Source organism: Amia ocellicauda, chromosome 20, assembly GCF_036373705.1.
Source record: "Amia ocellicauda isolate fAmiCal2 chromosome 20, fAmiCal2.hap1, whole genome shotgun sequence".
In the NCBI taxonomy this organism is placed as follows: Eukaryota; Metazoa; Chordata; class Actinopteri; order Amiiformes; family Amiidae; genus Amia; species Amia ocellicauda.
Genome location: NC_089869.1, coordinates 7,547,651 through 7,573,416, shown reverse-complemented (window position 1 = coordinate 7,573,416; position 25,766 = coordinate 7,547,651). Strand labels below are relative to the sequence as shown.

At 37.0% G+C, this 25,766-nt stretch overlaps 1 protein-coding gene across 1 annotated transcript; it reads right to left on the bottom strand.

Annotated features, from left to right (window-relative positions):
• Positions 1-3,078: 3,078 nt before the first annotated feature.
• LOC136715624 (gamma-crystallin S-1-like) lies at positions 3,079-4,095 on the bottom strand. The gene is made up of 3 exons (XM_066692913.1): positions 4,034-4,095; positions 3,627-3,869; positions 3,079-3,406 (listed from the first exon to the last, which is right to left on the bottom strand). Exons 1-3 carry the CDS (start codon positions 4,040-4,042, stop codon positions 3,128-3,130), a joined length of 531 nt encoding a protein of 176 aa, XP_066549010.1. The 5' UTR covers positions 4,043-4,095; the 3' UTR covers positions 3,079-3,127.
• Between the last annotated feature and the right edge of the window lie 21,671 nt (positions 4,096-25,766).

Below are 25,766 nucleotides of genomic sequence, written 5' to 3'. Positions count from 1 at the left end.
TGAGCTATTACATTAAAACAATATATTCAAACAACCTACATGTCTGCTACAAATTGGTGTAGTTTTTGAAACCTATGATAATATGAATAATGATATCTTAAATGAAATGTTACAAGTTCTCCCAAGCTCTGGATCAGTTGTAACACTGACCAAGGTGAAATGTAACATTGCACAATGCAAGATCATACCAATGAAAACCGAACATCATTTATTTTTAACACGTTGTGTTTCACTTCTGTAAATACGTTTATATACTATGGACAAATAAAATAAATCTACACATGCCACGTCTATATATCACTTAACTTAAAACAAGTAAATGATTTACAAATGCAGAAACATTTGTTAACACATGAGTTCATTAAAACCAAATAAAAATATAGATTATTACAGAATCTGCACAGGCTGTGAACTTGATGTTACAAGCCCCTCTTTATATCATTTAAAGGACATTTCATTACAGGCTGCCTAAAATAACGTTGAGTCGTCCAAGACTAATGGTAATCTATGAAACCAGTGTAGTATTATAAAATAGTAAAAATAGTCGACTAGACTTGTAAATTAACAATTTCAGCTACCGAAAAACATGCCAGCCTTCAACACTTAAGTTGCACTAAGTATAAAACATTATATCCCCAATAAAATTAAAATTATACACAACATTGGTTTGTTTGTTTAAAAAATAAAAAGTATTCCAAACAAATGTGGGCTTACCTGATCTGTATCTCGAAATGAATCCCTCTGAGTTCTGTACAAAAATCGTTACAGTGGCTTAGTTTTCCATTATTACGTGTGTAAAATTACTTTTAAATTACTAGATATATATATGAATATAAATAAATAAATAAATAAATAAATAAATAAATAAAGAGTAGCACCCAAAGTCGCTTCATTGCCCTCGTCGCCATCTTGGAATTACCTGGCCGGGGGTGGAGCCACAGGTAGAGCGTACATTCGAAGGGCGGGGCCTCACGCAGGTAGCGGGTATGCAATGGGCGGGGCCTCACGCAGGTAGCGGGTATGCAATGGGCGGGGCCTCACGCAGGTAGCGGGTATTCAATGGGCGGGGCCTCACGCAGGTAGATTGGTCCCGTTCTATAGCGCAGATTTCCGCAGTTTTGTGCGGATCTGCGCTTCTCCACCAATGGGATCGGTGGGATTCTGCAGATCTGTCATGAATTCAGACATTAATACCTTATGCACTTGATTTGACTCCTGCTGCTAATCAGATGTACAACAAGGTGCATGAGGCTTTCAATATGTTATTCCTGTGGGATTCATACATTAATTAATTCAACATAGGTTAGTTATACCAATTAAGTATCAGTAAATATTAATTAACAAATACAAACAATGTTCTCTCTCTTTTTCTCTCTCTCTCTCACACACACACACACACATGCTTACAGAGATTGCTGGTCAAATACAAGACATATAACAATAGTAATCTCTTATCATAAATGTGATTTTTGTATTTTTTTTCATTTGGTTTAAATCTCCTATCCCCGGTCCGAGCTGACCTACCTGTTCTGGCTGTTGTGATTCACTTTGAACGAACGTTTCTAGGACGATTCAGTAACATCTAGGCGAATTTTAGAGAAAATATAAATGTTAGTTTGACAAATACTGATGTCAAACACGGTGACACGCATTTAATACAGGAACATCTCTGTGTGAGTTAAAATGTCTTATATTTGCAATAAAGTGCTCATGTTTAGTTTTCCCGTGTTGCAGTTTGAAGTGTCGCATTGTGTTAGGGATTGCTCATAAATTACCTTTCATATGCTTGTTTTGATGCAACATCCTTTGTAATTTTAATCAATTGACTTCCTGCATCAGCATCCTCGCCATACAGCTCTTACAATACCCCAGTGAAAACAAACTAACGTTTACCTTCATAGGTTTTAGAGCAATTTATGCAGTTTGTCGGTAGGCTTTTTAAGAGCGGTACAAAAGAACCTGCTCTGCATTCAGGCAGTTTCTGCTCGTTTAGGGAGAAATAAAGAAAATGTGGCTTCTACTTTATGAATCCATCACAGGAGGCGCTTTTATTCTCGAGCCAGTTCTGGACCACACAATAGAAATGCCTTTTAATTAAATCCGTTTTGGTTTTACATTGACCCCCTCCCCACCCCCCACATCTCTCTCTCTCTCTCTCTCTCTCTCTCTCTCTCTCTCTCACACACACACACACACACCACATAAGATCTCATTCTTATTTTATTTTGATTTCTCTTTATTTTACTTTTTTTTTTTGTACTGTACTCGATGCTCTACACAATGTGAAACATCGGACTTTGCAGGGCAAATCCAAAGAGGGTCTTCCTGAAATGTCTGAATTGTGTCTGCTCCATTTTGTGCTTGGTGTTGTGTCTCATACCGGACATGGGACAAAAACAGCAGACATATGTTCGGCTATTTTCATATATGTCACTCTACCAAGCAATAATTAAAGCACAAGTGTTATCCTAAATTACCAACAGTATAATCAATTACACCTGCTGCTGTAAACTACTTTTATGTATTTCTTCCATTTGGTCATTATTTTAAGTAAACATGAATATTTTAAAATATTATCAACTTTGTGAAGAAAGAATATATTTTATTCACAAATTAAACATCAAAACATTAATATTTGTCTGGCCTGTCTGTCTCATACTTATTAGAGTCTTTGTCAAGGTTGTTTAATTTAATAATAATATATAAAGAGAGAGATCTAGAGTGATAATTTCATATCAGCTTTTGTCCTCTATTAAACTATTAGTAGGATAGAGGCTTCTTCAAAACCTTGCTGCCCTGCTTATAGGAGGCACTCACCTTATTTTAAATTGTGATTTTTGTATTACTTTTAAAAGTACACTTTCAACGGTAATGGGTAAGCATTAGTAGGCACAAACTCCTTTTTTTAGCTAAACCTTAGTCTGAATGTATACAATGATGGTTGTAATGCCTGCACCAAAAAGGGTTCATGGTACATGTGCTAACAGACGCATGTGGATTTAAAAATGCAGCAAGGAACCGTTTCCCTGTGCATGAGGTGGTATCTGTGTTTCAGGACAAAAAGTCACGACAACCATATAAAAGCAAGTTTCAGGATTTATTTGCAAAGTCCATGAATAAAACATGGCTACACAAAACCAGTCCTCATGCGCCTGAAGGAGCCGATGGTGGGAGTCATACCACCCCAGTCAAAGCATCTCCTGTACTCTCCGGGCCGCATGAAGTACTGCCTGCCTCTGTAGTTGGGATGCTCGTAGAAGATCCAGTAGCCTTCCACCACGTTGCAGGAGTAAATGTCACGGTAGTGGAAACGCTCATAGATATTTGGACAGTCTTCCAGGAACTCCATCATCTGGCCTCCAAATTCGGGCCTGTTATAAATCTTCATTTTGTAGGATCCTCTGTACTATATCATCAAAGACAAAAGACACAACAACATGGTGATCTTAGCAAATGTTCTTGTTTGGTACATTAAAAAAAGGGTATACATCAGATTTATTAGAGAACTTCATTATTATATATATATATATATATATATAATGTTGCACATATAATAATTGGCACCCCCTGTCGTAACACATTTATTAGTATCGTAGCAGGAGAAGACTTGCAGTTTCAGGACTTACTGGTGGAAACATGCGGCAGGATCTAATGCAGTTGTTGAAGCCCATCCAGTACTGGTAGTCTGGATACTCGCCCCTGTTCAGGATGTATTGGTAGCCCATGTAGTTGGGTTTCTCGTATCCCACCCAGTGGCCGCTGCTCACTCGGATGGAGTTGCAGCAGCTGAAGAAGGGGAACGTTTCGGCACAGTCTCCACTGCACTCATAAGAGCGCCCCTGGAAGTTCTTGCCTTCATAGAAGATGATCTAAGTCGTCAAACGAAAAAAAAAGAGAAAGTTACTCACACTTATAAATACATAAACAGCATATTCAACACCTATCTGTCTATCCTTCTATTCCATCTATCGGTCTGTAACATTTGCATCATGGATATTAGTGTGCTAACAGACACTATACTGTCAAATCTGACCTTTCCCATGTTGAAGGCCTGGTGATTGCTCTGTACAACAGCTTTCTGTCCCCAAACGGCCTTTTATGTGTTCTGCCAGCTGGGTTCGGTTTTATTATTCTAATTACTTTTACTACTGTATCAGCAAATATGATACCATTTACTAGAGTGTACCTATACACAACTGTAAATGGCCCACCCATGTGGTTTGCGATGCAAGCTTTTCAAACCTCAGACAAAAGGTTATTTGGGTTCTGCTTATAAAGAGATTGGTGTGTCAGGTGAAACTGTCTGTTTTCACTGACCTTACAGCAGGTATATTAAGGCCTTATGTCTATGGAAATGTGTCTCAAACTGCACATTACCTGTTGTTTTCTCCTTTCACGGGAACATAATTAATCTTCATTCCCTTCAAAAGTCATTCATTCTAAAAGGAAATGGACATTTGGTTGATTTTTGTGCGGATAAGGGGCATTTATTTTAGAAAGCCTGGATTATTATTTGTTTCTTTTTATTTTGAGTCCCCTTTGCTTCCCCTTTTGCTTGCTGTTCTTTGGCTTACAGATGTGCATGTGTGTGTGTGTGTGTGTGTGTGTGTGTGTGTGTGTGTGTGAGACAGAGAGAGAGAAACATTTTGCCTGCCACTCCATTAAATCAATGAACTAGTGTTTAACAGACTCTAAGTTTAATTAGCACATAGGTATAGTGTAATAAACAACATATATTAGTTTAAATGAATCCACAAATAACATCTATAATGTATAATTACACTATGTTTCTTTGTTTAGTTCTTCTCCAGAAGCCTCCAACCCTGATTATTACGGGAGTAAAAATGACAGTTTTTCGGTTTCATGCGTGTCTCCCTGGACCTCTGGAGAAATATTTCATACAACATTTACATAACAGTTTGTTCCAGGCTGACACGTCTTAGTTTATTATTTTTATATTTGACTTATATGTGAGTGCAAAAGAGTATAACTCACAGTACATTTCAACATGATCTTTTTTTAAACTAAGCATACTCTGTGCTGTTCCTGCCTTGAGACCCCCTAATTGGCAAGGGGAAAAAATGCTCTCCGGCTAAACAAAACAAATATATTCTACAAAAATACAACAGATAAAGTCTACAGATATTCTACATATTAACTATTCTACATTTTCCTGAAGAATCGATAACTTGACCACTATGAGCCTTTGTGATTTAAATAGGCAAAGGAGGGGGAAAAAAATTGTGAGCTAAGAACTTTTTTTCTTTGCAATGTCACTAAAATAAAAGTTATGCACTTATATATATATATATATATATATATATATATATATATATATATATATATATATATATATATATATATATAAATGACAGGTATAGTATAGGTTCAACTCATGCTATTCCACATCACCAAAATAAAGTGTCACTCTGGTATAATGAAGAAGCATATTATTATAAGGGATTGGGATTGCCCCTATTTTTGTCTGTTTTTCCTTCTCTCTCTTTCTCTGCAAAACAAAACCGATTGCAATGCAGAGGTAGGAATGCATCTGTATCTCACTTAAAACATTTGGTTAAACGTGCCTTTATTGTCATTGGTTACCCTTGGAATCTCATTAATTAAGATGAAATGCCTTCACTCTATTAGACAAGAATAATTAATAAATGGTTGAAGCATGAAACTCAATCCCATTAGATACAGTTCAGGAAAGACTTCAAAGCACAATATACATCCAAGTACATCTTAATACACGCAGAACAAGTTGTACATCTTTTAAAATCTAGTTACATTTTTGATAACTGTTTAAAAAAAGCAATGAAAGTAATAGAGATGATCAGTGCCAGTGACTCTAGTCTAATTATAAATCAACATGAGGGCAAGGCCACCTTGAGAGGGTGGGAGGTCAAATGCCAAAGTGTTGAATGTTAAAAAACATACTTTATTTTCTATTTTAATTTTATCCAGGGGTTTATGCAGATGTTAGACATAAAATGAAGAAGCATACACAAGAGAAAACACAAGAAAAATAAATTCTCCTTTTATATTTTTGAGCGGTTAATAAGGAATCTCCAGTAACTCTAAACAACAACAACAATAAAGTTATCTTTTCAGGTATTAAGGATTTGATGGAAGTCTTATACAATTTACTTGATTTACTGGAGAAAGTTAAAGTTTTGCCATTTGGGTGAGTTTATTACAAGGAAAAAAAAAGAAAAAGGAAAAAAGTCTGCTTTAAGGTTTGCTTGGCTATACACAAACCACACAGTGTAACTCTCATCTCCCCAGAGTACAGGTGTCAGCACGTAACATAGAGACTGAATGATCTGAAAATGCCTGAGTATAATGTTGCGCTAAACTCGAGACATCTTCAAATACGAACAGTGTATCCCATTGCTGTGATACACTACAACAGCCAGCGGAGAACTGCCAACAACATCAAAATGAGCGAGATTAAAAAATAATCCACTGAAAAGCATTGTCAAAACTCATTGATGAGTGACACTGTTGAGTGAGAGCTGACAGGCCCGCCATAACTCTCTACCACAGTACTTTTACCGAGGACAGAGAGTTCTGTGCCTAGTACTGTTTCGCTTTGTTTAGCAGAGGAACGAGATTGATTTTGTAAGTTTTATGGTTGGCATTATGTGTAAAACTGTGGTAAATTAGTTCATTCAGAGAGTTTCTTGGTAATACTTTAGAGAATGCAAATTGATTGTATACATCTTTTTTTTTTAACTGGGAAAACATCAGGAGTATGTTAAAAAAGTGAACATTGTTATTTATACTGGTATAATAAGCAAGCTCTTTACACTTGAAATATTCATTAACAAAGTGTGCGGATAACTCTGTTAGTAATTTGAAATGACTGATTAGTAGACATCACTTACCACCATGTTATTGACATTACTGTTAAAGACTGTACAACTCCCTTGATTTCCAACAAATATCCAACTCCTTAAAACATTTATTCCCATAGTTTATTTCATAGGAGGAGGGTTTTCATAATAAGTATGAATCAACATCACATGAAATAACATTAAACAGCCCTATTCAGTGTGTGATCTTTTTAATTGAATTCTGATCAAACAAAATGGGAAGGATTCAATCTATCAGTCCTTCCCTGAACAGCATATCAGATCTGAATGAAAGTTCAATATGCAGTTGGGCCCCCAGCATATTGGATTTCAAACATTTTGTTGCAATTGAAATAATTAGCTAAAAAGAGAGAAAAAAGATTGGAATTGCAGTAGATTGATATGTTTAATAGTGGCCTAAGCAACACATTGCATCTTTCACATTTAATGTAATCCTGGATGTATTTGCTTTGGTAATTGGGAATCAAAATCAAAATAACACTTTCACAAATAAAACTACAGTTGAATAATATGGATGCATAGGATGGCACTTTTTAGAACTTTTGTTTGTGCTTGAAAGTTTACACCATGGGTCGCAAATGTCTCCGAAAACATATTTTAATTGGTGATCTGTCAGTGATCTGCGATTTAATTAAATGAATATCCTCGATGCAAATTAATTACCGTTTCATTACCCTTGCATTTGTATCATCTTTTGTTTTTGCGCCGCACTGTTTAACACAAACCAAAGCAAGCATAACACGTCTACGAGGAACAGCCTTCATTACATGCCTCTGCCAACTTCACACAGCTGTCGAAGCTCATAACCTCATGTTTCCAGAAAGCTATTGACCTCAATCCTGCACAATATGCATGCAATCCCCTAACAGACAACCAGTGTGTTATTATACTCCAACAAACAGAGTGGGGGCATTTTGAGGTGGTGTCGTACAGAATCCAAAGGTCACAAAGTCATAAGTACAGTGATATTATGAATAAAAGCTCAGAGCGTTTCTCTCACGGCGGAAATACGAAGTTCAGTCCTGCAAAATGAGCTACCTGTTTCACTGTGGCTTATCGACAGTTTCTGGTGAAGTCACGATCCCACGGCTTAATAATCAATGTAAGAAAAGATTAGCACCGAGACAGATGAGTCGGGGAATTTGGTTTCAATGTGACCCTTTCGAGCCTCATTAAGCCCTATCCTGAAAGATTCCTGTCAACAAGCTTCAACAATGTGATTTCCTGCCCGATTTAGACACCTACAATGCTTTGTGCAAAACGAGAGCCTCCTGTTAAATCTGCTTGCACTAAATTGTCTATTTCAAACTGAAAGTTTTTATTTTCACACTTATTTATAACCAGCTCATTCTCCTATCCATAGAATCTTCCTCAAGTAGCATTTTGAAACTCATCCTCATTGACAGTTCTCTGATGAGCCTTACCTTTCCACAAATTGATGGCTCAGCTATAATATTCTCCTATTCAGTGGCTTGCCTATTATGTTACTTTTTTATACCAGCGGCTGCATGTCATGTGTTTTTATTGTGCTGATCATGTGAGCCGCTGCCCTGCGATAAATGTTTTTCAGCTTTGGCTGTACTTTTGCTGGCCTGCACTGAAGTGTGACTCCCGGGCGTATAGGACACTATAGGCCGCTAGCACGGAGTGTTTCATTGGACAATGGGCTGGACCTGCACACATAAGCCTCTGCTGACCAAGAAGGGAAAACAGAAGCTAGAATGTGCTGCCTTTACATACAGATTGCAGAGTTAGATGGTGCCAGAAGTTTGAAAAGAGCTTCATGAGCCAAAAGTGATCTGGTCATCACAAAGTTCAAACACAGTTTAAATGTCTGTAGGGAATGAGTGTAGGACTGGTATATTAGCTGCTCTAGCTGTAGGACATTTAATAAAATGAGCGTTTATACAATCTATAGATCCTTGACAATGTGTTGTTTTCTTATGTTGGGAATGGTTAGCTCAGTGAAGTTCTTTTCATTCTTTAAACCCTCTGTGTATTAACTTCTAGTGTCCTTCTTTTCTTAATTCCTTAATTATTCAATTTAATGTGATTGTGCCTGTGTTTTGGTTTTTGATAGTAAGAGTGTGTAGTAGCAGTCAGGGCTGTGGACTCTGGAGTGGAGGATTGTGGGTTCAATCCCAGGTGGGGGACACTGCTGTTGTACCCTTGAGCAAGGAACTGTACCCACAATGCTCCAGTAAAAACCTAGCTGAATAAATTAGTAATTGGATGTAAAAATAATGTGATATATTGTAAGTCACCCTGGATAAGTGGTGTCTTCTAAGGAATATAATATTAATTATGTACAAAGATATAAAGCTATCTGTCGCAATAAAATGAACAGCCACAGTTACAAGAGAAGTTATAGTGGAGAGAAGTCCAACATTACAGGAGCAGTCAGGGAGAATCTTATTAGAAATTAATGTTTTCAATGGCATTTGAAGAAAATCCTGCAGAGGCCTGGTGACATTACCTTTCCTTATAAGATTCAAGAACAGTTACACTTATGTGACAAACCAGCCTGTCCCCCCTTTATTCAATAATGCATGTTCCTGTGAGCACAAACATAGTCCTATGAGATCAAATCAGGGCTAATGACGCCTTTTACTAATTTGCTTTCAAGCCAACAGCGCTTGAGAAAGTGTAATAAGGAAACATTAGAGGACAGCACGTGGTGCTGATGAGAAGACTGGCCTGCAAAGCAGTTCCTTCAATGGTTTCATTCCCAGCAGGGGTTAAGTTCCATTTCAAGCTCAATTAAGCGATAAAGAAGCACACCGAAACAGTTTGCTGAAATCAACAACAACAACAACAACAAAACAAAAGAAAGGGAGGCAAAGATGAAATACAAATGTTGGCTGTCTCTTAAAAAGAAAACAATATCTATATTGTTATATATCTATCAATCTATCTATCTATATATATATACATATATATATATATATATATATATACTCACCTAAAGGATTATTAGGAACACCTGTTAAATTTCTCATTAATGCAATTATCTAACCAACCAATCACATGGCAGTTGCTTCAATGCATTTAGGGGTGTGGTCCTGGTCAAGACAATCTTCTGAACTCCAAACTGAATGTCTGAATGGAAAGAAAGGTGATTTAAGCAATTTTGAGCGTGGCATGGTTGTTGGTGCCAGACGGGCCGGTCTGAGTATTTCACAATCTGCTCAATTACTGGGATTTTCACGCACAACCATTTCTAGGGTTTACAAAGAATGGTGTGAAAAGGGAAAAACATCCAGTATGCGGCAGTCCTGTGGGCGAAAATGCCTTGTTGATGCTAGAGGTCAGAGGAGAATGGGCCGACTGATTCAAGCTGATAGAAGAGCAACTTTGACTGAAATAACCACTCGTTACAACCGAGGTATGTAGCAAAGCATTTGTGAAGCCACAACACGTACAACCTTGAGGCGGATGGGCTACAACAGCAGAAGACCCCACCGGGTACCACTCATCTCCACTACAAATAGGAAAAAGAGGCTACAATTTGCACAAGCTCACCAAAATTGGACAGTTGAAGACTGGAAAAATGTTGCCTGGTCTGATGAGTCTCAATTTCTGTTGAGACATTCAGATGGTAGAGTCAGAATTTGGCGTAAACAGAATGAGAACATGGATCCATCATGCCTTGTTACCACTGTGCAGGCTGGTGGTGGTGGTGTAATGGTGTGGGGGATGTTTTCTTGGCACACTTTAGGCCCCTTAGTGCCAATTGGGCATCGTTTAAATGCCACGGCCTACCCGAGCATTGTTTCTGACCATGTCCATCCCTTTATGACCACCATGTACCCATCCTCTGATGGCTACTTCCAGCAGGATAATGCACCATGTCACAAAGGTCGAATCATTTCAAATTGGTTTCTTGAACATGACAATGAGTTCACTGTACTAAACTGGCCCCCACAGTCACCAGATCTCAACCCAATAGAGCATCTTTGGGATGTGGTGGAACGGGAGCTTCGTGCCCTGGATGTGCATCCCACAAATCTCCATCAACTGCAAGATGCTATCCTATCAATATGGGCCAACATTTCTAAAGAATGCTTTCAGCACCTTGTTGAATCAATGCCACGTAGAATTAAGGCAGTTCTGAAGGCGAAAGGGGGTCAAACACAGTATTAGTATGGTGTTCATAATAATCCTTTAGGTGAGTGTATATATGTGTATATATATATATATATATATATATATATATATATATATATATATATATATATATATATATATACTCACCTAAAGGATTATTAGGACCACCATACTTGTTGTACGTGTTGTGGCTTCACAAATGCTTTGCTGCATACCTCGGTTGTAACGAGTGGTTATTTCAGTCAAAGTTGCTCTTCTATCAGCTTGAATCAGTCGGCCCATTCTCCTCTGACCTCTAGCATCAACAAGGCATTTTCGCCCACAGGACTGCCGCATACTGGATGTTTTTCCCTTTTCACACCATTCTTTGTAAACCCTAGAAATGGTTGTGCGTGAAAATCCCAGTAACTGAGCAGATTGTGAAATACTCAGACCGGCCCGTCTGGCACCAACAACCATGCCACGCTCAAAATTGCTTAAATCACCTTTCTTTCCCATTCAGACATTCAGTTTGGAGTTCAGGAGATTGTCTTGACCAGGACCACACCCCTAAATGCATTGAAGCAACTGCCATGTGATTGGTTGGTTAGATAATTGCATTAATGAGAAATTGAACAGGTGTTCCTAATAATCCTTTAGGTGAGTATATATATCTATATATATATATATATATATATATATATGTATGTATGTGTATATATATATATATATATATATATATATATATATATATATATATATATATATATATATATAATATAACAATGTTTAAAAATATTGCAGTGCCATAAATGAATAACACACCTTAAAGAATAATCTTCATAATAAAATATATAATAATATATATATATGTGTGCATACCAGTATGTATATTATATATTATATTATATATGCCACCACATCAGTGCAAACCAAGTAAAATATAACTGCTTGTAGAGAAATAGAACTGGACGTTGGCTGTTAACCACTTAATCTTGTGTTGAAACACACTGGGAGCAGCAAGCCCTGCCAAGTCTCCCACATTGGGATGGAGACCCCTGCATTTAAGGATCATCCTGCTATTCTTCCATAAGCTCACTGCTTTCTTAGCCTCTGCCAGCTCTGCTTTTCTATCGGAGCTGCCAGGCAGCCAGTACAAAAATAACTGAATTCCTGCCAGAGGAAGGATTTATTATTCTCTGGCACAGAGATGCTTCTGATGTACTAAATCTCATGCTTGGGGATAATTAAAACTGGGAACACATAGAAATATGTGGAAAAAAAGTGTTTCACTGGGCCCATACAGATTTATGCAGCAATTGTTTTTTAAAGTTCTTCACTTCCACATATATGCTTTTAAAACTTTACTTTACCCAAGCATTGAGTGACCTTTCACCTTCTCTCTTTTAGTTTAGTTTTAGAGATTTTTTAAAAAATAAAAGAAAAACAAAGAAAAAACAAAGTCACAAAGTATAAAATTGATTGTTTGTAAAATGTCACTTTACAGATATGGTGTGCACCTTGAAAAGAGTTTGCTATTTGGAACTGAACAGCCAAATGCAAAATGAAGGGATACATCTCTGTGTACAATCTGACTTGCAAACAAAGAGAGCTTGTGTACAGGTTCTCATTGAGAATGTGTGGGAATATTTGTTTTGTCTTTATTTCACATGCATTTTGAAGTTAAACATTTCTTATATGCTTTTGCTAAGCCCTGGGAGCTTCCTTCTAGTCAGAGTACAAACCACACACAACAAGTGGGATGGCCCTGTTTTGGCTTTTTTCATGGGGCATTACCATGAAAGACATCACAACACCAACTTGGGTGACCTTAAGTTTTGAATGGAGATTAAACATGCCAGCACTTGGGGCTGACAAGCACACAGTACAGAGTATGGTGTTTCAGGCAGATAGAAAGGTTGGGGATTTGGGAGAAATGAAGCTACTTTTTTAGTTCTGTTGATTTGTGTCCATGAAGGTCTGAATATAGGACAACGCATTCACCGTCTTGAGTCAATACAGCTGAAATACAAATAAACACACAGCCATTTGACGTGTAGAGGCATTCATCTCTCCAAGTTGGCTCAGTTTGGTGACAATAAAATGTGATATCTGTGATTTAATCCTGTACTGCTCTCCAATTGTTATTTCCATGTTTTATTTATTCAGGTTAAAGTGAATAAAAGAAAAAGTCTCCATTTCCAAGCAAATTGACCTCACGTATCAGACTTCTCCTGGTGGACTCCCCTTGCAAAGCCTAAACACGTTCCTTCCAGAAGTTTGCTAACTGGAGACATGACCCTATGTCCCCCATGAATCCTTTACAAAAAATAAAAAATAAAAACGGCAAATTTCCCCCTTTTCTGTCTTTTCCCAAAGAAATTGACGATTGTATTGCTCTGATCTCAAAACCATGTACAGAAAAAAAAAGTATTCTTTCTATTTTTTATCTTGAACAAAGAGAAATCACCTTACTTCAGTGTTGAAAAACAGGACCAGGCCTAGCAACAGACGAACATCAAATACATCCTGAGGAACAAGCTGGGAATTCAACGGATAAGAGTCTGTTTGAGCCTCCCCCTGCTATGTTTAAATATATAATCATATGTGATACAATTTTTTTCAAATTTGTCATCAAAGTAAATGTGTTCTGACAACAGTTAGTGACAAGCATGTCAAAGAATGCAAAGTTAGCAACGCAGGCTCTATCAATAATTGATCACCCCCCTCCCCCACCCCCCCACGACCAGAGACCAGGTGCCTGTGATAATGAAATACATGATTTTAAAAATAAATAATAGACTAAGGTTGGCCCTATTGTTGTGAAGCCTTATGAGTTTGATTGATTGACTGAACATTTCACTTCATTCCCAGTAAAAAGATCGAAAGGCAGACTCTTTTACTTGCCCAAGGCCACTTGCAATTTATTTAGAGGCTGTGTTCGTATCCCAGCAGGTAACAATATTGGACTGAGACACTCAAGATAATCATTGCTTTGAGGGTTTTTGTTTTTTTCTGCTTATGACTGGGGACAGCAAATATAACATGATTTTTTTTCTACTTGTTCATTAAAACATTAACTGCCCAGTCACTGAGGAGTGATATTATAATACTTTGTGTAGAGTGGCCCTGCTTGGAAACACACTCTGTGGCTTGTTTAACTTCACACTGCTACTGCAGTCTTAACGATACAATTAGATTACTGCATATTTAGGCTGGGAAAACAAAAATTCAACTAACACATTCAGACTGTTTGCTGTGGTCACGTACATAAAAGCTTGATGTACTACTTCAGAAACCACGTTTGAAATGGCTCCTGTTTATAATTAATAAAAGACAGAAAGCATATTGGCCCAGGGTGGTTAAATCATTGCAGACACAATATGCATTGACTTATAATGGATGATCTGGCTTCAATTCACATTCCCCAAAGGGAATGACCAGCAAAACAACTTTCCACAGCGAGACGTGTGTTTGCCAACTTTCTCGTTTCCAATCATAAAGGTCCTGAATGCACTGAAGAGAATTCAAGCCATTTATATAAATTAAAGAGGCTTGTTTCAGTTGCTAATTTTTTTGTTAATATTAATTGAGAAAACTGCACTTCCCAAATTGATTGCCTTGCTCCTGCAACATATTTAGCCTATTACAATTTAACAAGATTAGGGTTCGATATAATAAGAGGAGATATTTTGATTTATAATAATTTTCAATGTCCAAGTTTTCTATGTAACAAATGTATGAAAGAAATCCAAATCTATGCATTTGTTTTTCTTTCTTTATTTACACAATCCTCCCATTATTCATGTCTTAGTTTGTGATGCAGATTGTGGTGCAAAAAGTAGTACTTCAATTTCAAAATTGCATGAATTACTAAAGAGGAATGGTTTTATATTTATATTCGATAATGCCTATAATAAAGCCCTGCAGCAATTCTGTTTACCCCGTAATAATTTGATTGTTGTAAGATTTTTTTTTCTTTTTTGTCCTTCAGCAAGTACAGACCTTCGTAAGACTGTAAGCCCCACAAGGCCATTGTCTCTACCTCAGTGTGTGCCAGTGTTAATTAAAACATCGACACATTCTTAACCAGAGCAACACAAAGTTCAGTTTTTCTCTTTTTCTATTTGTACTCAGTTTAGGATTATTAATTTATCTCAGCCTTTCATGTGCTCCTCTTGAAATGATCGTTTCGGCAAGTTGTTCACGTTTGGGTTTGCGTGTGTATGTGTGTGTGTGTGTGTGTGTGTGAAACAATTTAAAACAAGATGCACATTGATGGCAGGTCAGAATTATTCCTTCGTGGCTTATCCAATGGTATATTCAGAAATGTTCAGAGTGCCCTTCAAATCAATGGTCATTGTTTCTCTTGACTCACCGTTACATCTCCACAGTGAAGCCTGTCAATGTGTTTTCCCAGTGTCACCTGTCTCTCTCTGAAATATTGCTATTCCTCTCGTTGCTTGAGTCAAATCATTGGGTTTCTATATGGAGAAGCCCAGGCCTTCACCTCTGGGGGTCAATCTGGGACCTGCTGTCTTTGAGGGTGCCCTTGTAGATTTCTTCAGATATGTTAAGTACTTCAGAGGTCAACGACCGGGATCCTCAGAAGCTCTCTACGAGTGTCCAGGTCAGCTTAAAGGTTAGTTTCAGTGCTGTGCATTTCATATTCTCAAAATGCTCTTCACCACATTTGATACAATTTACCAACATGACCAGCAAAAAATAAAAATAAAAATGTGGCATTAAGAACATATAGTATTTTATGAGCATGTACTACAGCAGTATATGTTAGTATCATATATAATAATAATAATAATAATAATAATAATAATAATAATAATAATAATAATAATAATGTGCACTGAAATATATAATTACATGCAATATAATTTATGGTCATCAACAGTTCGGTGTTAAAACATAAAACGTGTGCGTGTTTGCCTCCCTGTCATGCAGAAAGGTAACGTAGGATAGTGGTTTTAACATGTTGTAATAATAATGATTGTAGTTGTAATCAATCTTGATTAATTCACGAGTGTTGAAACTTATGCACAGATATTGGCAGTCCTGTGCTCGGCAGGAGGGGAGCAACCGTAGATACGCCATGGATCAAAATAGATGCCAATACACTGCGGACGTCGTGTGACAAAATGTCTAGCGTGAGCGCTGACGAGGGGGCAGGGAACGTTGATGAGAAACAACACCACAGACAACGCCATCTCGTTTACTGGTAATGCTTTCGGCAAAGCTCAGAATCTGGTGTTGGATGTTGCAAGCACTAGAGGGCAGCAACACCAAAGTATCAAACAGTGATTTTTGCTTTCAAGGACTTCAGACTATGAGGATTTATTTTTATATAAAAATAAATAAATAAAAATATAAAAAAGGTATCTGCAGCCAAACCAGGGAGATAGAAATGTATTTGCTTGATCTGTTATTCCTTTGCCCTAAATCCTATCTTCCTCAGCAGGCAACACATACACGAAAGAAACACCAGCCAGGTCATTTTAAGCCACGAACGCAAGCAGCTGTAGGGTTACGAGTCCATAGTCATGCACTTTACCAGCCCTAGCTCTGCTTTTATGTGTTAAGCTGTGAAGTTTATTTACAAAATGATAGTTTACTTCTAAACAAGCAATATTCTCAATGGAACTTCGTTTTCTGATTATTATTTTTGTAGCTTTTATTGTTTTAAATCAGACCATCGCTTGTTAGGTACAGTGAGCATTTTGTAAACTTCACACATTACAAAAAAAACCTCTGAGGCTCTAAATAAACAGATAAACTCTTTATATATATATATATTATACACTTAACATTGCTCTGTCAATCATTTACTTTGTTGGGACAACAATAATCCTGAAACAGACAGTGACACTAGTAAAACGGGGTTACTCTTTTTGATAACATTTTTGTAGCATTTCCCGAGTCAAAAATGTCAATTTAAGAAAACTTTAAGCTGGCAATCGATGGTGTTTATAAACAATTCGCTTTAATTTGTGTAAATATCTGAGCAAGAAAAGGGGGTTGCATATTTGATCTGAGGCCCAGTCAACGTCTACTTGCAATTCTTATCAATCATAACTAGATTCAGTTAAAGATGCTGGCAAAATGAAGACAAGCTAGAAGTATTGACTGTGTGAAGAAGCCTATTGAGAAGAGAAGCAGGCGTACTCCCCGGATTCCAGCCCAAGAGCTTGTGCCGGCAGTGCGAAGGCCTTGGGAAGCTGTAGTAAATCCACAGGAGGTCAATATAAATTCAGAGAAAGCTTCCAAAAAATAGTCTAATTTTTATGATCAAGGGTTTTCTTTTCTTTTTAACTTGGTTGATTTTTTTTCTTCTTCTTCTTCTTTTTCTTTTCTCTCCTTTGTTTTGTTTTTGTATTTTCTTTTTCTCTATTGGTAAATATGTATTTTCAACCAAAGTTTCTTCTCTATTCAAAGGCTTCGCTGTCATATATTAGCTTTGAATCCGGTTTTAATTTTTAACGGAGCTATTTCTTGTGGCACTCAAGTCAGCTCTCAGCCTTGATTGACAGAGTGGTCCCAGTGCAGGGGAGGCTGACAGGCAGCGTCTTTTGTCAGACTAAGTTAAGATTGTGAACAAAGCAGAAAGCTGCAAAAGAAAATACAGAAGATATTTAAAATTATTTAAAAACAAGAATTATTTGGGGCGTACAATGGGGCAAAATGTGAAAAATCTACAAAGACTTGTTATAAAACCATACATATTTTAAAATGTGTTTTAATATACATAGCCTAGGTATATATATATATATATATATATATATATATATATATATATATATATATATATATATATATATATATATATATATATATAATTCATATTTATAAGTATATATATTGTATTGGAAATGTACTCATGAGTATTTGGAGTCATAAACACAGTTATCTGCCGATTTAATTTTATCTGTATAACACATTTTTAATAGTTTCGTCATCTTTCATCAGAGCTATGTATACCTTCTTTCTTTCTTTCATTCTTTCTTTCTTTGGGATGTGTAATTGACATTGTAGATTAGCATTTGTATGGTCTGGCCTTCTTTTGTACACAACAGAAGCTCCTGCGTTTTCATGAAAGTTATGTAATTTATGAGCAATGGATTGAAACTGCTGTGAGGGCTGTAGTACAGTGCTGGAATTGAGATTTGGCCATTCACTCAATGTGTGGCCAGAGCTGGTGCTTTGACCCAGTCTCGCTCCAGCTGGGAGAAATCAGCATCAGCCGAGAAATCTAATAAGCGATCGAATCCTGGCTTCCAATTTCAATCAGAACAATACCAGAAAGAAGAAGGGGGGAAAACACACACAAACACACACACATACACACCATCTATAAAAAGAACCAGGAATACTTTTTAAGGTGTTTCAATCTGCAGAACATCAATCAAGCAAGCTGTTTTTATTGGCGTTTACAAAAGGCTTTTTCCTTTGCCAGTGGTAATTACTACATTTCATATAATTAACAGGTTTATCCTGTTATGACACAATTGTTCCACTTTTTTTTTTCCTTGAAGGAATGTCAATGGTAATAATAGAAAAACATTTGAAATCAGACAACCTGTGGTATTGTACCTGACGATAAGGGCTTTAATTAGAGTGCCAAGAAATAAAAGATAAAAGATAACCACACAGCTCGCAGTTTTTCCTATTTTCGCAGATCCGGCATACATTTGTAACACTTTTGTTCAGCCCAATTTAGCGCACCCTCCCACCTAGTTCGAAGTTTTTTCCAGCTAATCTGAAGGAGAATGATTACACTATAGAGGATTTGGAGACAGAACTATGAAATCAGAATTGGCTTCTTTCTGTTAGTTCAAATATCTTTGGAAAGCAAATATAGGATACATTGGAAAATACTTTTACTTTTAAACCACACAGGAAACAAAATCCACATTGAAGGAGGAAATAAAAAAGGAGCTTCTTTTTAAGTTTTTCTGTAATTTTGTTTAAATATGAACTTTACTTACCTGCCTTGTGTCAATGAAGAATATTTCTAAATGTCTCTTTTTCACTAATTAATTTAAATATCCCTTCCAGAGTGGCAAATGAAGACAATGGACTTCCTTTTACCAATTAAAATATAAAACACTCCTATAATTAACATTGAGGTTAAACCAGTGTTAGCAGTACTGGCAGAAAAGACTTCTGGAAATGAAAATCATAATAAAAACAAGTTATTTGAGCAATGGAAATAATAGGCCATAAAAAAATATAACTTCTAGGTTTTAAAATTGGTATATTTTTTTAATTAATATTAGTTTTACCTTTAAATTGTTGTTGCTATTGTCCTAATCTATCACTGCCATAATCTAAACACATTTGCTTTGTAAACAAATTGAATAAATACATTTACATGCCCTACTGGCCAAAATTATGGGGTCACCTAGAAATCTGATTAATGTACAGCTAAAGAAGGATATGTCAAATTAAATGACTGGTGTATATGATATGATAAAAATGTAAGTCTACTAAGGAAGCCAGTACATCAGCTGGTCAAGTGGTTTAACCTTCAAGTTGCTCATCTGGATTTTTTAGTTTTAATGGCCCATAACATTCGTATTCAGTGGACTTTGGAACTATCTTCATGGCTTAGTGTCCATCCTAGGCATGGTTGGCCTCAAAGAGTTTCAAACTGAAAGCTTACCTATCATACCATCTTCCTGAAGATATCTCTCAACTGTTTCCTACAGCAAGATGAGCTAGTTAGGAAGGGATTAGTGTTGTCTCCCAGTCTTCTCTTTCAGTGGGTCACGTCTTTCTCCCTTGTATATTTGTTTCCACAACCACCTGTGTTTTCCACATCCATTTGCTGCTGGCCTGCACTCCACGGAGAAAAACAATCACTATCCCCTGCCATTGACCTGTCAGAGCACCCTTCGATGCAGAGGGCCATCACCCATCATGGATATAAAACTGCCATTTTATGGAGCCACCTCACTTACCTTAAACCTCTCTTCTACTCCCTGTCAGAAGCTGTGTTTAAAAGATCTGATGATCTTTAGTTTGTCTACCAACATCTGGTTTGTCCCACCTTTTCACCTCTCTCTTTTGTCTCAGTTCAGCCATAAAGCTGTGTGGAGACGTCTGACTGGGAGGGAAATGTACACTGCATTGCACAAGGTCATAGTTTCCTGGACAAAACCCACTGGTCCATCTACTTTAATAGATTCAAGGTTCCATAAATATTCTGTATTAGCCAATGGTTTTTGTACATCTTCCCCGCCTTATTAGGATTTTGGTAGTTGAGGAGTAAGTCAGCTCCTTTGCTTCCTCGGTTTACAACATACAATTAGTGCCCTGAATATTTGTGTTGGATGAAAGCGCTGTTTAAATGCTATGGCCTCTTCCCTGATACCATCCTTTGGAGCTCGAAGCTCCGAGGGTGTTAGTGTTGGCTAAGGTGAAGGAGGTCCTCTCTAGCATAATAATATAGAACAATGTTTTTGGAGTGTCTTCCTCTCCTGTGCATTGAGTGGTGAAGGTTATGGAACCTGGTGTTTCTCAAGTACAACTGCAATCCAATCACACAGGATTTCATCTTCTTCTTCTTGGTCTTTTTTTTTTTTTTTTAACCCAGGCATAAATCTTTTAAATGCGATGAGAAAAATATACACATCATGAGACCTTGGTAACCTCTGGAGCAGGCTGCGTTGTGTCATGAAATTGACAGCAAAGCCTAAAGCCATAAGATGCTGTTTCGTTGTTGAAATGGAGAGAAGGCTGTCTGCTTTGGTTTTAAGGGGATGTGTCAGAGCATCTATGCTGATCCCGGGATGCAGCTGCAATTGAGAAATAAGAGTCCTTCGTGCCGTGTCTTTGAGGAGTACTGATTTTCTTGCTAGATAACAACTATTTTAGTATCTCTAAATCTTTATTGTCTGCGGATGACTCAACTATGCATGTGAAATGATACCTGAACGCAGGGAGCAATTACAAGCTAACCCTCTCTGGGAATAAATGTGCTTTGTCATTCGGTGGAACCATGTTTTCTATAGAAATATAATATGCGTAATCTTTTACAAGTTGATGGATTGATTATGTACAATCCAAGTGTGACACTGTTGTACAGTAGCATCAGAAATAACATGGGAAGCAAAGTTTGTGATTTCATCTACCCATCTTTTATGCGGTCGTCTTCAAGGTCTTTGTTCATCTCTTGGTATGCATTCAATTGCTTTCTTTGTCCCTCTTTGATCTGTTCTTCTTGCAATGTGTCTGGCCCTTTGTCATTTTAACATTTTCACTCTTTCAATTATGTCAATTTTTTTCTTTTTTTTCCAGATCCATTCATTTCTTTTTCTATCTCTTCTTGTTATTCCAAGCAGACATCTTTCCATGCTTCTTGTGTACTCCGCAGTTTGCATTGATCAAATACTTTTCTCTTCAGGGTAGCCTTTTTAGGCAGGAACAGATAAATGCTGAAATGTGTTTTATTTTTAGGTATTGCACCCCAGTGAAGAGGTTGCCATTGATTCTTAAATTGAAAATAGTCCTTGGATTGTCCCAACACCTTCTTTTGTAACCTGATATTATTGTGATAGCAAAAGCAGATTTTCAATAGCGTTTAAGAAAGAAGAGACTTTGATAATATGTCTTACAAAATGGATTGGGGAAATTGGGGGAATTAAAAATAGAATAAATAAATATTTAGCCCAAAAGTGCTCACATGAATATTTTGTGTTACTGCATGTGAACATCAGGTAGGGTCTGAGCCAGGTGGACCTTGCTAGAATGAAAGTGGCTGTAAACAGGTTCTTTCCCAGACCCACGTATAGCTTGCTTTTACTTTTTGTATTAAAAAAAAGGTTAGTTTTGTATTGCCAGTAGCTTTTTAAAGAAAACATAATGCCGTTTGATATCATCTTGACATTTGACAGTTCATTCAGGCCAATAGGCTATGTTTTTTTTTCATGTATTGCGAAATTGTTGTAGGAAGAAACAGACATGTCATATTGTTGATGCCTATCAAAGAAATCCTTGCTTTACTGACTATCAGTCTCTGACACAGTCATCGGCACACACTTTCTAAAAAAAAAAACAAAAAAAAAAAACAGGCTGTCCAGACAACTCCAACCCATGTTTGCTAGTCAGGAACATCACAGACATTTTCTCTCAATTGTGGAAGTCTAGAGCTATGAAAGAACAGTGCTTTCATGTGCTGAGTGCTAGTAAGTGTATAGCCCACGGTTAAACAATATTTAAATATATGGTCCATATTCCATGTTCTTTGTTTAACTATAAAATAAAGTTACACTTATGAAAAAGGACATTGTATGCAACAAAGGAGTACCATGATTAAATCAGGGTCATTAAAACTTGAATGTATGTTGCTGTTTTTCATACCAAGGATGCAAAATTATACAAAAAACATTGTGTATCTATGACACAATAATGACATTCCTACTTGCACATTGAGCTAAATGCCTGTTTAATGACACAATGTTCTTTTCTGTCACATGCTTTGTTTGCTGTTTGTTTTCTTAAAGTGACACCATACCCCAGGAGTAGCTGACACTGTACCTTTGTTCATTGTCTGTGACTACACAAGGATGCGTTGCTTATTCCCTGAAGCCAAATTTCACACTTTCCCAATACAGTGAATGTTTGTGAAAAAGCAAATCAAGTGGAAGCCCAAAATAACAGCATGATGCTACAGTTTTGTATATATACTTATTACAGTTATTCTTATAGAAATAAAGAAACAATTGATTCAAACCCTTCATAATGATTTTCCTTCTGAGGTGGAAGCATCTCTCATAGCAGCTGTTTTAAAGATTTGACATGGGACAGAGCTGTGGCCTCCAGCATTTATTTGAACTTGGTTCCCAAATGGCAGCGCGAAAAATATTCTACCTGTCTTCTACTGAACTCATAACCACTTCTCTCTTAGGGACGAAAGAAGAAAAAAAAGAAGTGCTTTCATACTTTTATCTGCTCACCAACTCTCCGTGAAGCTGATGGTACACTGTCCATGAATGATAAGCAGACATCACCAAAGAAAGATTGCCTTAAAAGTAACTCCTTCCTAATCACAAAACACTGACAGTATTGCATAACCTGATTCCAAAGGAGGGCTTTGAAGATGCCAAAACTAATAACTCGCCGTTCTACCGAACACCTCTATGCATTGGAAATTAACAGGCTCGTACAAAGCTTCAGCTCACTTCTGAGACACTTGTGCAAACTTGCAGCACTAAAGCACTGACCTGACTCTCAAAATGCAGTTTTGCAATAATATTAGCCTGCATTTCCCCCATTGAAACCTATTAAGGAGTCTTTCAAAAGGGTCCTTCATTTTCAATAAATAACGTTTTAAGGAAGGTGTCAGGTGAAATTAGAAGCAGTTTAAGAGAACATCCAAACATAACACAGACATGAATTACTGAAATCTGGACCTGAAATACGTGTGGGCTTATTGCTACAGCAGATCAGAACACGACAGTCTAGTTTACCGCAGAAGATTTGCGTAACAGACATTATTTTCCAATTTTGACATTTTGAGTAATTTACTATGAATAAACTCTTAATAACTACAGTGCTATCAAAGTAAATATTAAAGAAAGTACAACCAGCTATATAGTTTTAATTTAGCCCAGTCTGCATTTACATATAATATTGCCAAATTATGGATAACTGAAGTATTCACAGCAATCTTTCCCACTGCTTTAATCGTATTTTTTGTGACACAATCAAAAGGTTAATAAACTACTGTTTATATAAATGTATCCTTGTATACTCAAGAGTTCACAGTAAGTATAATTTTACAGTTAGTGCATTTTATTTTAAATTTTATTTTAAATTATACTAAAATGGTTCAGGGACTTGGAAAACAACACCGTTGCATAATATATTTGTGAAAACTGTAGTTTTAATGTAGTATTTTCCCCCATGTTTTTGTAGAAGTCGTTTTCGGTTGTCCAGTGTCTGTAACCAAACAGCACACGTCTTACAGTGTCAGTGCTTGGGACAGACACAAACCTTAAGAAGGACGAACAAAGAAGTCAAGTTCACTTATTACTTGAATATCAGCCTCTCGTTATTCATAATGGCATGCATTCTATTCACCCTTCAAGGAAACAGTTATTAATGTTTCCTTTTTTCTCCCTTTTTATTTTTTCACTTTTTCACTAATATCTGCTGCCTGTGGTTTAATGTATTTTGTGTTCATTGTAAGCGATAGTTTCATTTGGTCTCCTTCCCTCATGGCTTGGGCCCTCCTGTAAAAGAGATTTCTTTCTCATGTAGGGTGGATTTCCTAGATTAAAAACTGGTTAAGGGACAAAGACAGCATTAAAAGCAGAAATAATACATGCAGACAGAAACCACACTAGCAAAAGCAGCCCAGGCAAGATCTGCTTGGTGAGTGTGGGGGTCAGGATGGTGCATAATCTCTGAGCAGTTTTGAGAGCCTGCGACACACTGTAAAGCATGTCGACAACTGGCGTGACTCCTTCCAATATCTGGAAATGGAGAAATAGGATTTTGAAACATTAAAAACAATACAAAAGCTTTTTATTTGCATTAAAATATTGACTTCCTGTTTTTAGAGCCTGGGGCATCTGGTTTGGGAGCTTTACTCTTGACACAATCACACCCCCACATTTAACTCCTGCTTTCAGCACTGGCGTAAGAAGTACAGATAACCCTTCCTATAGACAGACTTATGAAAGCAAGCGCCCTGGAAAAGTGTTAAGGGTGGCTCCTGTAGCTCCAACTGCAGAACCGCACACAAAACGAAATCAACACACAAAGCCTTCAGATGTGCAGAACTCGATCCGAGATCACACGTTCAGTGACTTGATATTATTCTATGCTTGCGGGAGTCGAGGAAAAAGGACTGAAACAGAAGGGAGGAAGACGGGTCCAAAAGGTCCAAATGCTGCTCTTTCAAACGAAAACCAGAGTTTTACACCTTCTCCCATAGGTCCCCTGTTGCATCTCGCATCACTCTCAAGTCCTTCATGACGAGAGTTGGCTTGTTTTTTCTTTGGCATAAAAGGTGACCTCATGGCGCCCTTTTGCTGAGGTGATTGTATCATTGGGGCCTTGCTAGGTTTCATAACAGACATTTCTCTCAATATGCTTGCAATCCATAATGAATTCCTGATGTCTCTCCTTTGTAAAGCAGAGTCCAAACAATTAAAACAAGTTTGATTGCATGTTTTTTTTTTTTCTTTCTTTCTTCCAAATACATCAGAATACCAGGAATTTAAAAACAATCGAACCGCAATAATAATCATGACAGCTGCCACCATATATTCTTAATGAGAACTTGACATCACGGAAAACGGGTCCAATGACAAAACATCAAGGGGAATTCTTGTACAAAGTAGTTCTTCCAAAAATATTTTAAGACAAACAGAAATGAGATTAATATATAACACAACTAACCATGTTTTAAGATGTTTTTATTTTGACAGCACAGCACTATACTGTCTTCAATAATCACTGATAATCATTTATTTATACTAAAGGACTGCTAATTGAAAATGATTGACCATTTATGCTTATGTTATTTAGACGACCATTTTGTTGCTTATTACATAATATTACATGATGATAGGATTGTTACAAAATAAATGTATAACACAGACCGGGCCCCATAATGAATTATTTAAAGATGCTAATAGACTTTCAGCAAAAAATAAACTAAACACTTTCTGTAGAGGGAATAAAAACAACCATTTACAAAATTAGAGAGGCAGATTCTATTCTGGCATTTTATTTCCACGTGTTACCCCGGGCTATTTACAAAGCGGATATTCGAAGAGG